This window comes from Anopheles coustani, chromosome 3, assembly GCF_943734705.1.
Source record: "Anopheles coustani chromosome 3, idAnoCousDA_361_x.2, whole genome shotgun sequence".
In the NCBI taxonomy this organism is placed as follows: Eukaryota; Metazoa; Arthropoda; class Insecta; order Diptera; family Culicidae; genus Anopheles; species Anopheles coustani.
The window spans coordinates 25,296,642-25,309,972 of NC_071288.1; the positions used below are offsets into that span (position 1 = coordinate 25,296,642).

Here is a 13,331-nt window from a genome sequence, read left to right on the forward strand (position 1 = left end):
TAGTTAAGCCCGTTTAGTGAAGTCAACGCGTTAGAGCCACTGGTATTGTGTAGTTTATTTCCAAACACGCGCTGTAATCCGGTCTAGTGTAGAAATGTGTGAAGCAAGTTTTGTTTCAATCCCAATCGGCAATTAAACTAAAAGCTATTGAAAAAAAAGAAAAAATCATTTTAACAAAACACTTAAATTGGATGTTTTATTTTACCTTTATAGTTTCCTACAAAATTCTGCAACGGATATCATTCGCACACAGCTTTGGTTTGAAGCAAAGCAGTATAACGGGTTCGAGACGAAAGCGAAGCCAAACGGAAGACTGATTAGACTGGTGACTATAGCAGGGATGCCAGTATGGACATTTTCACCGACATCATCAAACCAGTCATTAAAACGAGCTTTCTCTTTGTGTCTTTTCAATTTGGTTGGTAATTTGTATGTAACACGTTTTAATTATCTTTTAGAGCAATTGGAATGTGTTTGTGGCCTAGGTTTTCCATCTTATAGAAGCAGATGCGGAGCGGCGATGTACGAGATGGGAATACGGATTAAAGGAAAATGTTGCTCGATCTTGACGCCGATGCTAGTGCGATCGGTAATGTGATCAAGTACATAGTGCTAAATACAACCAAATAAAAATCTGCATCGGATTGCACATTAAACCGGAGGACGGATGGATGCGACGAAGCTCTCGACGAATGATGAACGTTTCCGCAGGACGTACATCAACACTTAAGCTAAAATGATAGCAAAATCATTACCACTATGCAAATGTATACCGTTTACTTACTTCGAGCCACAGAACCGGAACCTTCTACCTACCCGAGGGACCGATGGAACAGAAAGCTAACCAAAAACCAAACAAACCAAATCACAAAAATAAACCACCGCTTTATGTAAAACCAAGCCGTCCCCGGAGTGAGTCACTGTTACATCCGAACGCCAGTTGATTACACGGGTTTATCCTTCTTGAAGTTATTTTATTGATCGTCTTACAAATGATCGACCTTAAATGAAACGGAAAGTATTACCAAGTAAACGAAGCAATGCCAAAAAGCACTTCCACCCGAACATGTCGCTCCACCCTTCTTAATCCATACGGGTCTTCAGTTTCTTAACCGTTATCTTCTCCTTCTCGATAATGTACACCGTCGCGCCCCAACCGGAGATCGCATCCCGATCGAACGCGTTCACTAGGGCCTGGGAGATCACCTCGAACAGACTGTTCGGCTCCAGGTCCGGCTTCCACAGGGTTTCGCACATACCATACAGCTGTTCCGCGCAGGTTCCGGCGACAACGAAATCGTTCGGCAGGTTTGGACATCCGATCAAATCCATGTTGCAGATGAACGGTTCGTACGTCTTGGGGTCCAGCCCGGCAATGACCGGCTCGATGAAGTACGGTCCAAAGCGCTTCTCGTACAGGAAGTTGGACAGCATCGCCGCGAACCGCTCCGGCGTCATCTGACGGTTTTCGCGGACCTCGTACAGATTCTTGCGGAATAGCAGCCGCTGGTACACCGTCAGGATGTCCGTCTGGAGCCCGACCAGTCCGAGGTACATGTGTGGGTTGATTTCGAAGATTTTCTCAAAATCTGTCGCGATCGTTTGTGCCTGAACGCCGAAGCGGTGGTCGGTCGCAAGCGCCACGCAGTTTTTGCCCTTCATCGCCACCACGCAACCGCCGTTGTACGCGAGGATAGACATGATTTCTCTTACTTTTAAACTGTAAACGGGAGAAAAGTGTGTTAATTCCTACAAATGTTTAGCGATAAACTATGATGCCGTACCTTCGGTGACTACCGCAAACGAGAGGTTAACTTGCAGATGTTTACTTGCAGTTTTATGAGAACATGACAGGACAGTATTTTGACATCTTGTCAATCACCAAGGAGCTCACAAGGAGGTGTCTGCACGAAGATTTCTAAAAAGTTGTACGATATTGTTTACTAATTCTAAATAACTCATAAACTGAAAAAATACTATTTACTATCTGTAAATACTTTATGCAAGATAATTTAAATAACAAAAATCCACGATAGAATTTCAAATCATTGTGAATGAACATAAAACTAATCAGGTGAAATTATATGGGGCAAATTGACAAAGGGATGGGAAAAGTCTAGTAACTTCCAATGATGTTACCTGGTAATAACACACCTTGCTACTTTCTTCGAGTCAATTTTCTTTGAAAATGTAAATGTTCCATGCGACTACCTCAGTCGCGGTTGACTACAAGTCTTGGATGGTCGTAAATGCGCTAGCTCGTCCAACCGCTCCGGCTCTTGTTTATCGTTGGTCGCAGCAAACATCGCTCGCGTGTGAAGGTGGCAAACATATTCCGCGACTGGTCGTTTTGCAATCTGAATATTCAAACTGATGTAAAGTGGTTTCTTTCTGTGAAAATTTCTCGTATTTTTGCTCCGTTCGGGTAGTTCCGAGCAGTTAGTGTATGGAAGAGTTCTAATGAAACTTACAGGAGAATCGACAACGATGACTTCTCCACTGAAGGCGCTGGTTGAGTTCCTGCGCTTAATTTACACCAAGTGCTACCGGAAGCTGGTTCGAGAATGCAACCAGTAAGTTTCATGACCAGTTAGTGCTCGCAATCAATGTGCTTTTTTTCAAATAAAATATTTCGATTTATCTAACTCTAGTTTATCTAACAATGTTGCGTCTAGTAGCAAGTGTAAATCATCAAAGATATCCGTGCGTTTCATCTTTCCACCGCTTCCTTCGATCACAACTTGTGTCGCCCCGAGGGAGTTCGGTTACTTCTTGTGTGCCCACGTAAGGGTCGTTTTGTAACCGTAAACAATAATGCGTGCGGTGTAAAAACAACCCCACCCTCACCCGAAACCGAAGAAGGCGCGAAACCGCATCGCTTACAATTACGGGGTGAAAGTATGCTACCCCCGAATCGCCACCGCAGCGCACGTGTGCGTTCGAAATATTTTCGACGCTCGATTAAAATACAAAATCAAGAGATGTTTTATGAACTAACGAAAGCGCTATAAAATATCCCAAACCACAATTCGTACCAGTTTCTCTGCGCCATAGTACTGTCACTCAAGCTGTTGTTGGGTCTAAATTTATTCTGTCCTTTTGTTGGTTTTTTTTTTTTGGTTTTGGCAAAACCATCGATCCATCTCCAAATTGGCCAAATTCGATAGAAAAAAAAACTAACGCCACACAATGAAACCCGCGCCAGAACGCGAAGACACTTTTGGCAATTGCGGTGAACCCCGTTTTCCGTGCGGTGTGGGACTCGCGGAAAAAAGTGAAAAAGTGCAGCAGTTGCACAAACTGCGATGCCAAAACAAACCATTGCATCCATTTCCGTACCTACATTATCGATCGCGGCGAGCGACACGGCATGTGAAGTTTTGCGATTGTATCCGGGTGTGGTGGTAGGTCAGTTCAATGGGCTTTTAAATTATTTAAATTTTAATCCAAAGAAACTTAGTGCAAACGTTGGTAGCTTGGAAAATCTCTCAGTTTTGTTAAAGGAAAGTGACTGGCGTATGTAGATAAAGTGGGACAAACTTACTAGAAGATAAAAGCACATTGCCTTATATTTTCTTGAAGGTAAATAATGCATTTAAAAAGGTCCAGAAGGTATACGAACAACAATCAATACAACTGCAAGCGTATGGAGGACTTTAAAATGCAATTATACAAAAACTTGGTCATTGAATCAATGTTGTTTGCCGACCCTGTGTGCCTGTGTGGACATCGCAAGTCTCACCCTTTATCTTCCCACTAGACACGTTTTCCGCACATTTATATGTGCGCAAATAAACAACTTTTTTCTCCGCTCGTTATATTGTTTTATTGAGCAGCGGAATATCATGTTTACCCTCGTCACTAAACTGTGTTTGTATGTGGTTCTGGCCACGGTTATCTATCGCAAAAGAGTGCAACTTTAGTGCAGGCATGTGGAATTGCATTCCCGTATAGTTTCCTCTCTCGGCCCACGATTCATTGCGAGGTTTAAATGGAAAATTACACATCATACAATCCACCTGCCAATTTTGACGAATGCATTCATGCCGATAAAGCGATTTCCCACTGCCACGAGGAGAAAAGATAAGTGGTGTGAGATCACACCTCCATTACAGGATCTTCTCTATCTGCTGCGATGCTTTGTTTAACATCAACTAAAGTGATTTATCTCGAATCAGGCGAGTCGCATTAATTAACGGGGACTGGCCTAACATTGACATACATAAAATGGGAAGTTTTTTGTTTTTCAATTCTTGCCCCCCCCCCCCTCCCCCCCCCCCCCCCCCCCCCCCCCCGATATAAATATCGCTTCTTTCAAAATGGTTCCTACCACTAACGCCCAACATTTTCTTCCGATCCGAATCGTTAACTTTTTTTTTCTCATATTCTGAGGAATCTCAATCGCTAATCTGACTTCATTCGTCGAAAAATACAGTACAGCACGATTATGCCAATTGTCACATAAATATTCTCAGAATCTCATCAAAAAGCACACACAAACATTCTTCCGCTTATTTCTTTTGATCTGCCATGGTCTATTTCAATCCGAGTGCATCTGCTCCAAAACCAGTTCTGAGACCTTTTGGGTCGAAAATAGCATCATAATTCCATCGCGATCGTCCACAATGCTATTCCGCGGCAATCAAACGCAGCAAAAAAAACCACCCCATGTCGTCTTCATCGGGCAATCTTGGCCCCCTTTATCAACCATCAGCGGTTGGCTGCGATAAAGTTTGGAGATGCTTGTTAATCGAATCGAACATCGATAGCACACCGATGACGATATCGGAGTGAAGTTAATCTTAAGAGGCTTTACAGGAACTGTTCGAAATCGAAAGATTGTTTCACATTCGCGACATTTATAGATTTTGCTTACACTTCCATCTTCCCAACGGTAATGCACCTTATCATATTGTGGCCAACTGGCCAATCATATTATCGCACCCTTTGCTTCTACCGGGAATTTTTGCACTTGTTACATAAGACTCGTGGCAGCCATACTTTACCCTCGGGAGGCAATAAGACGAGTGCGAGAAAATACTTGGCTTGTGACTGTCCAAGCAACAAATTGAATCCCAGTCCGCCGTTTGACGTAAATGATTCTCGATCGGCACAGGTTGAATGCCAAAGGAATCGTTTTGCGTTGCGTTGCCGTGTCCTTCCATCACCTCCCACCTTTTTGCCCTTACTGCCGATTAGTTCGCTAATGTTGGATGATTGTTTGGTTTGCTGCACAATGGTTTCCTTCTTTTTCTCCCGTATTCGCCGTATTCCATTTTCCAAACCAAGCCACTATGGGAAGATTATGAAACCATCATTAAGGCACAGGATTGGGGTGACGATTGGGTCAACGTTTCATGGTCGCGCCATGATGAACGATCACCACGTGGCCAGTGTGCGTGCATGCTGTGTTTCGGTGAAAGCCTTCCCTCGGCTCAAACCCGTCAACATCCAAACAAAACCCTCCGTGGGACGAAGGGATAACACCTTGGTCGATATTGAAAGTGAAGCCGTGAAAGATTATTAATCAACCGGTCGGCCGAAACGGCGGAATGTCGGTCAGTCAGGAATGTTTGTTCGACCCCGCCGACTAACTATTGGTTAAACTTTACCAGCTAAAAAGGACGAGACGAGTGTCTAAGGCTATTATCGGTTCGGTTTCCATTTTTGCACAATACACAAGTATTTTTCTTTGCCATTGCATCTACTTTACCCACCACTTATCAGCTGCTGAAATCCGACTCTTTATCTTAAACTTCTCCTCTGTCGCGTTGGTTCCAACACACGCACCACGCACATTTGGGGCACGTTTAATACGTTTCAAAACACTTGCTCCAGCGCAACCTCTTTTATGGACAGGTCGATTCCGTGGGCTTAGGAAAAAGGCCACTCTCTATTGCGGAATCGGAAATCCATTAATTTGTCAAACCCGTTAACGACTCGAGTGGAAGTGTGCTCCGTCAAAGCTTTTGCTGCGCCCCGGCGAGACTTCGGCGATCAAGCAACATTAGCATGCTTTTAGAGTTCACGCATGGCGCATATGTAACGACGATATGTGAGATATTTTTGTTTTGTTTGATAGATTTTATCAAAGCAAATTAATTAAGCCCCACCATCACAGCAGCCTAATTCATTAGACTTTTTTATGAAGTCATGTGTTTTTGCACGATTAGAATGACCCAAGGGGTGTTTGTTTGAAGATTAGACACCTGCGAAACCTAAACACATGCGACATCTAAGCTTGCAAAAACTTTCACGGACATGTACAACACAATTGCGTTGAATCTCTTGCTGTACTTTACTGACGCTATACAACCGCTTGGCCTGACGAAGTTTCTGGTGGTTGCGTCTAAGCCATCCTTCCACCTTCACCTGCGGCTGAGGTGTCTAATTCGCCGTACGACCGGGAGATCAGATCGTCTTACGTCTCGTAGAGCTCGTCATTATAGTGGCGCCTCCTTTGTCCCGCAGGGAAATCTAAAAAAAAGCAGTAGGCTTTCGGTTACTTATGGCAACAATTTGCGTATCCATTACCAGCATCCATCTCCGTCATGTTACACATGTTCATTGTGAATTAAAAAAAGATACTTTTCAACTTCGTCAACCAGAACATTTGAACGTTTGTATGTCTGCTTCGCTCTGCTCCTAGCATCTTTCCGTCGTTATGTTAACCAACTTAAAAGCAACACATGCCATTAAATCCTCTCGGGCATTTTATTCTTCTTTAATGTCATCTACGTCCCCATCTTTCAACAAAAACTTTAACCTTGGGTAAGAAGTTTACTTTATCTGTTTATTTATTTATTCATCAGCTATGTTATCAGTATGTTAAAAGTCAACGGCAGACCAGGTCCCAAAGGAAACTAAAACAGGTGTAAAAACTTTTAAACTATCAATTCGTATATAAAAGCTGGGTCTACAGTATGGCGCAACTTAAATGTAAAGCGAATCAGTTTATTGTTTTTATGTCAATTTTTTAAACTCCAACTCGCTGCTGAAACGTACCTTTTCTTACGAGGTTTCAAGACGTTCAAATTTAGTAGGAATAGATAATGTTTGGTATAAATGAATTATTTTACAATTTGTGTGCTTTAAATTAGTTTTTATTAAAAAAATGTGTACATACTTGCAAAAAGTAAAAATGAAAGTAGAATGTGTATAATAAAAACCGCATAAAGGCTTCGAGATACGGGATGGAAACTAAGCTTATTATTTTAAGTAAATGCGTAAAAATGAAAAAGGTTACCGACCCTTGTGTCCACACCGTATGGCCTACTGATCTTCTGAGTTGTTCCCTTTTTAATGCAATTTGCATTTCATAACCGGTTCTTACAGTTGTCACCAATAAGGAAGCCCATCTTTTGATTGACGGTTTTTGGCATGATACCAAATGTTCTCCACCAGCGTTCCTAGCGATCGCTGTCGCTGATCTTCTGTGCTCATCTGTACGAAGCAATGCTGAGTATGTACCACTTAAGTGGACCCCGTTTTTCTTGTTTCGTATTGTGTCTCTCTTCTCGGTGTTTATCTTTTACACTCTGTACTCTTCGTTCGCACGCCTCGCGGAACATGGATCTTTTTATGATCGCACGTGTGAGAGAGCTTTTCCGTCGGGGCGGGCGCGCGATCGGACATGGCCATACGCACTCGTGCACCACCGCCCAAGGGCCTTTAGATCGGGCCGATCCTGCGAAGCGAATCTGAAACCGTACGATCCATCCTCAGTCTGGTGTAAGTGTCGAAACGGTGCAGCTCGGTGCTCATTTATATTGTTCTGCTGGCTCATCTTCTGCTGGGTAAACTGACGTTCATGTTGTTGTTTGATGTCCCCCGAACGTCATCGTTTGTGCAACACCGCAATCTCTCGTCCACAATTGACTGATTTACGGTGGCAATAGGCAGGCCGTCTCGATGCTGTTTTTATTTACCGTACTCTGCCGGGCTACGGGGGCTCCCATTGCTCACCGATGGACTACTTTCCCCGCATACCTAACGGGAGCTCCGGAGATATGGCCGATTACACCGTGCTCATCTTCAGCAAACCTGCGTTCGAATGTTCACTTGTGTTTGCCCGCATTTGTAAAGTGTTCCTAATTTTGTTCGTGGCGCACCGAAAACGTGTTCTGTGTTGTTACATACAGAAAGAATGTTGCTCTTGTGCCTTCATGTGTAGCTTCTTTCGCTAGACAAACAGGTTTTCTATTACCATGCGTTATCCACGCTGTTTGGGACCTTGAGAATGATATTGTTCAAGTGTAAAGAAGACAAACGACTCTAATGTCGTCGGCAGGGGTCGCCAACTTGAAGCCATCATCCCCGGGTTCTTCATATAAGAAATGGTTTGCTTATATGCCATAAGGAAACAAAGGAGAGAATAAAAAAGATTCACTCCTTTCGTGAAGACATCGTAATTATTCTATGGATGAAATGCTCTTCTACTGGCTTCTTCCTGACCTTCAACTGTTCAGCGATGTACACCTTCAAGGCCATCGGTAATATACGGACGTTACGATCGTGGTCGTAATCGTGGTCCAATATAATCGAGATTTATTGCACCGAAGCAACGAGCCATACTGATCGCCGGAGTTTCCAGATGGAAAACCTATCACTGCATGAAGTACCATCGGTTTTCGTTTCCAAACAGTGTAAAAGGCTTCAATTTTGGAATTTTCCAAGTACGGCCCTTAATTGGAACCTTGCCAAAGTGTGGGAAAAGGTCCACCGTACGCTCCTTGAACGGTGTCCATCGGTGGCAAAAGAAAAGCAAACAAATAGTTGCGGTTGACGCGGTTATAAGCGTACTTAATGCTTATCTCTTTTTTTAAAAAATACTTATAGCATCAAAAAAGATACAGCCCTGCCTCTACGTACTTCTGCATGTCATAAAAGTACAGGAAAATATGACCAATGCATGTGAACACTTTCAAGACCTTGCCGGTGCAACCAACATGCGTTCGTAGTAAATGCCGAAGGATCGCGAAACGAGGGTGTAATGATTGGTTACCACTTGAGTTTCTTTTTTAGAAAAGAAAACAAAAATGTCCACTACAAAACACTCTCTGAAGTAGCATTTTTTGTTTATTTTTCCCTTCATATCCCTTTCATTGACGGAATTTCAGCTTAAGGAGAGTCTCTTGAGACACGTGAAGCACGTTCCAGAGTGTAATCGCGTGTAAACACTTGCTAGAAGCAGATCCCTGTTTGTACTATAATACACTTCAGGAATGCTACCCATTCTGATCTGTTTCAACTATACTTTCAACTAGTTGAACGATGTTCCTGTGGTACGCTGAATACGTCATGAATGCCACTTACTGCGGGGTGCATATCGTGTTATAAAATCTATTATTTGTATGTATTTTTAGCTTTCATGATTTTGTCTAAACTCTAAAGTCTAAAGAGGACGGAGCTTAAAGGACCTTTGACCTAAACCACCTATTAGTTATCATATATATTTCGTTTTTTTAGTTCGACAACGTTTGTGATATGTTTTCATTTCGGTCTGATCTTTTCGTTTGACTCAAAAATCACTTCAATCAATAGATCACTTTTTATAGCAAAGATCCTCTGTTCATAGTCAAACGAATGAATGAACTTAAAACTGTAAAGCACGCCCAAACTTGCAAGCATGTTTGTTGTAGACACGCCCAAACGAAGGGCGTAGATAAAAGTAGGGGAAAATCATGGCTTTCGATCGAAAAACATACTGCTGCGAAGTATGCTGTGATTGGGGCTCGGTTCCCCATGCGAAAATGCGATCATCGCCTACTTTATCCTCTACCCATCTACTCCTCGAGTGTACAACAAACATCCATGCCGATAGCTATCATTGCGGTAGATCCTAGAAAGCTACCCATTGCCTACTTGATCCGTTTGGAGTTCCAAAGTGTAAGTTTGGCGATTCAACATGAGTTGCTCTACGGCATGGATTACTATATGGTGTATATAAGATGCAAATGATGCAAAAATGTACAAAATAATGACAAACTCTTATAAAACACAAAAGGTTGGGCTTTAGACACAAGTGTGGGCTTTGGTATAGAACCATTTGAGGCAGTGGAACATTTTGGAGGGCCCCGATTTTGTGAGGTTCCGGAATACCATTGATCCGCCTCTGATCCTATCGTCGTCACTCGGAGTCAAGTCTGTTTATCCCCATTTTAATGCTCCGTCTTCTTTCTCCTCCCCTAACAGACAAATGAGTTACGCTATACGGAGGCTGCTGCGGGCAGCCATGTGCGTGTTTAGCTGGTTCGTCATGCCCTACTCGCAATGCGTCAGTGGTCGCATAGCGCGCCGAAAGCTGCCCCCGATCGAGGACCCACTGTTGCTGCTGTCCGCCACCGTACTGGCCGAGCGAATTCGTCGCCGTGAGGTTCGCAGCGAGGATGTGGTGCGAGCCTACATGAATCGCTGCCAACAGGTGAACCCTCTGCTGAACGCCATCGTCGAGGATCGGTTCGCGAAGGCGCTCGAGGAGGCGCGGGAAGTCGATCGGCAGCTGGATGACGGTTCGGCTGGCACTGTGGAGGAGCTGGTGCGCGATAAACCCCTGCTCGGGTTGCCCGTCTCCATCAAGGAGAGTCTCGCCGTGGAGGGAATGAGCAATACGGCCGGTAGGAAGCTGCGCGAAAAGAAGGTCGCCCTGGAGGATGCACCCGTCGTGCGGCAGATCCGGCGCGCGGGAGGCATCGTGCTGTTGGTGAGCAACACGCCGGAGCTGTGCCTGTGCTGGGAGACGTACAACCAATGCACGGGGCTCACCCGGAATCCGCACAACTTGCAGCGAACTGCCGGCGGATCTTCCGGTGGCGAAGCGGCATTGATTGCGGCGGCCGGATCGCTGTTGGGTGTCACCACCGATATAGCCGGATCGTCGCGCTTGCCGGCCTTATTTACGGGCGTGTTCGGTCACAAACCGTCACCATACGTCGTGTCGCCGTACGGCCACCATCCGTCCTGTGACGACGAGAACTGGGGAAGCTTCTTTACCCCCGGTGCCATGTGTCGGTACGCCGAGGATCTACCGCTTCTGCTCGGTGCAATGCGTGACCCCGAGGGAGCACCGGTAACGCTGGACAAACCGGTCCAGCTGACCGCGATCAAGAGCTACTACATGGAGAACGATGGACCATCGGGACTGACGCGTCCCATCGATCCGGACATCGTACGTGCGATCCGGGACGTGGCCGGCCACCTCGGAGCCCAGCGAGTGCACCTGAAGCGTCTCCGCTGGACGCTGGACATTTCCATGTGCAAGATGTTGCGCATGAAAAACATCGAAACGATCTACACGCCGCAACCGAACGGAAAACCGGACACGACGATCAAGCGCGAGGTGCTCAAGTACCTGCTCGGGTTTTCCACGTCCGACATGCCCTCGGTGATGATCGGTCCGATGCAGCACATCGTGAACAACTACATTCCCCAGTCGCGGCTCGATTTTCTCGACGGTCAAACCGAAAAGCTGCGCAAGGACTTTATCGATCTGCTCGGCACGGACGGTGTGTTTATCTATCCCGGGTTTCCGAACACGGCCCACCGGCACTATCGCATCTTCCACAAGCTGGTCGACACGACGTACATGATGGTGTTTAACACGCTGGGGCTTCCGGCCGCTTCCTGCATGGTCGGTTTGGACCGGGAGAAACTTCCCATCGGAGTACAGGTGAGTCAAGCACAAACACAAACATTCCAATTGCAAGTCTTTACACTTTAAACTGGAAACTAACATGAACTTCTCTTTCAGATTGTCGCCGCACCCGGCCAGGATCACCTAATCTTTGCCGTGGCCAAAGAGCTGGAACGACGCTTTGGTGGCTGGGTGCCGCCACCCTCGGAATAAGCGACCGCCTTTTGGAGGAACGGTTATGGGCGAGGCCACCCAGACCGTCGACCGCCCGCACGGCTGTTATCAAAATTGTGATCCATTCCGAGCTTAAACTAAGATTTCCCCGTTCGGCATGCGCGTGATTATCCGGCTCGCTACCGAACGACGTCGAGTGTATTATATTATTTTTATTGAGTATTGAGTAACCAATGGTTTTTTCTTCCTTCTTGTACACCGTAACGATTTGAATAGATCGACATTGGTGTCCATTTCCTATGCTGTTTGCTGACTATGGTGGCAGTTCCTTTCCATTCTCCCCCAGCCCATGTTATTTCATAGTGCAACCAAGTTGATCGTTAAGTTTGCAAATGTGTCGCTAGGGTTAGCGTTAATTGGTAAGAAGACAAACACAAGCATCTGCATGATATTCCGTTGTGTAAGCAGATTTAGAAACAGCAATTGTTAGCAAAAAAAAAAAACAAAACTAAAAAACAACAAAACCAACGAGGACATGTTAGAGTTATTATAATAAAGTTAAGTTATCGACCACTGATTAAAGTTATTGTAAGTTGTGTGAAATCATTCGAAGTTGAGAAAATCCGGCCAAATTTTGTTCTTATTCTTGGGCAACTGATCGTAACATAGTAGCCTGGGTTTGTGATATGAAAGTGTGATTAGTTTAATAAATTATTTTAGTGGGAATACGAAGGGCAGCCGGTACAATTATACTCCATAACACAAAAATCTCACAGAACACGAAGATATACGACTTCATGTTGTATAAATGTAATGGTAAATCAGTACATTTTGAATCGGAATCGTATATAGACAATGCATGAGCAATGTATATTCTTTGTTTTATATGATACCGATAAAGAAAAAAATACGGTTTGCTTTATGCATACGTATAAGAGCATGGGCAATGTATGATCAAACAGAAGTATAAAGTAAATTCCATATGAGACCTACATAGGACTCATATGTCTTAAAAATCTACATATTTTAAATGGCCAAATGCAAATGCTTTCTAATGCTTCATATCAAGGTGAGAATTCTTGTTTTCTATTCCTTCAAGATTGTTAACTTTAAAACGCTCATTAGTAGGCGCGTAAAAGAAGTGCATATCTATAGATGCATTATTTCAGCATCATGCATATTGTATTGTATATCATATTCCACTGGTACAATTGGCATTTCGATAAACATACAAAATGTGTTCTGTGGAATCTCAACTTTACTCGTTTCACGGCGAAGGCTACCTCCTGTCTGCTTTTCATTTCCAATTTTTCTCCATACGCACACGCATCGAAACGATCGCCTCGAGGCAAGGACAGCACGTAGATGGTGCGTGATAATTTAAAGAGAAAATGTAAAGTAAGAGAAGCTCCAAAGGTGAGGTGGTGCGTAAACAAAATGACACAATGCGAAGGAGAAAGAAAGCAATAAAAAGGACAAATTAATCTTTGATCCCTGACGGGTCGGCGCGACTCGGAGCATAAGC

The 13,331-nt window shown here is 44.4% G+C and overlaps 2 protein-coding genes across 2 annotated transcripts; one reads left to right on the plus strand and one right to left on the minus strand.

Moving 5' to 3' along the window:
• Positions 1 to 1,077: 1,077 nt before the first annotated feature.
• Positions 1,078 to 1,864, minus strand: LOC131272606 (proteasome subunit beta type-3). Its single transcript, XM_058274418.1, has 2 exons — positions 1,785 to 1,864; positions 1,078 to 1,720 (listed from the first exon to the last, which is right to left on the minus strand). The coding sequence occupies exon 2, from the start codon at positions 1,699 to 1,701 to the stop codon at positions 1,084 to 1,086; it is 618 nt and encodes a 205-aa protein (XP_058130401.1). The 5' UTR covers positions 1,702 to 1,720; positions 1,785 to 1,864; the 3' UTR covers positions 1,078 to 1,083.
• A 6,150-nt stretch (positions 1,865 to 8,014) lies between these two features.
• On the plus strand, positions 8,015 to 12,388 carry LOC131271419 (fatty-acid amide hydrolase 2-B). The gene is made up of 3 exons (XM_058272836.1): positions 8,015 to 8,472; positions 10,195 to 11,668; positions 11,750 to 12,388. Exons 1-3 carry the CDS (start codon positions 8,423 to 8,425, stop codon positions 11,843 to 11,845), a joined length of 1,620 nt encoding a protein of 539 aa, XP_058128819.1. The 5' UTR covers positions 8,015 to 8,422; the 3' UTR covers positions 11,846 to 12,388.
• The last annotated feature ends 943 nt before the right edge of the window (positions 12,389 to 13,331 follow it).

Bases quoted from the DNA above. Each gene is read 5' to 3' on its own strand.
- LOC131272606 (XM_058274418.1), bottom strand. From the start codon at position 1,701: ATGTCTATCCTCGCGTACAACGGCGGTTGCGTGGTGGCGATGAAGGGC.
- LOC131271419 (XM_058272836.1), top strand. From the start codon at position 8,423: ATGAAATGCTCTTCTACTGGCTTCTTCCTGACCTTCAACTGTTCAGCG. The intron at 8,473-10,194 runs GTACACCTTCAA...CTCCCCTAACAG, and splicing joins ACCTTCAACTGTTCAGCGAT to ACAAATGAGTTACGCTATAC. The intron at 11,669-11,749 runs GTGAGTCAAGCA...CTTCTCTTTCAG, and splicing joins AACTTCCCATCGGAGTACAG to ATTGTCGCCGCACCCGGCCA.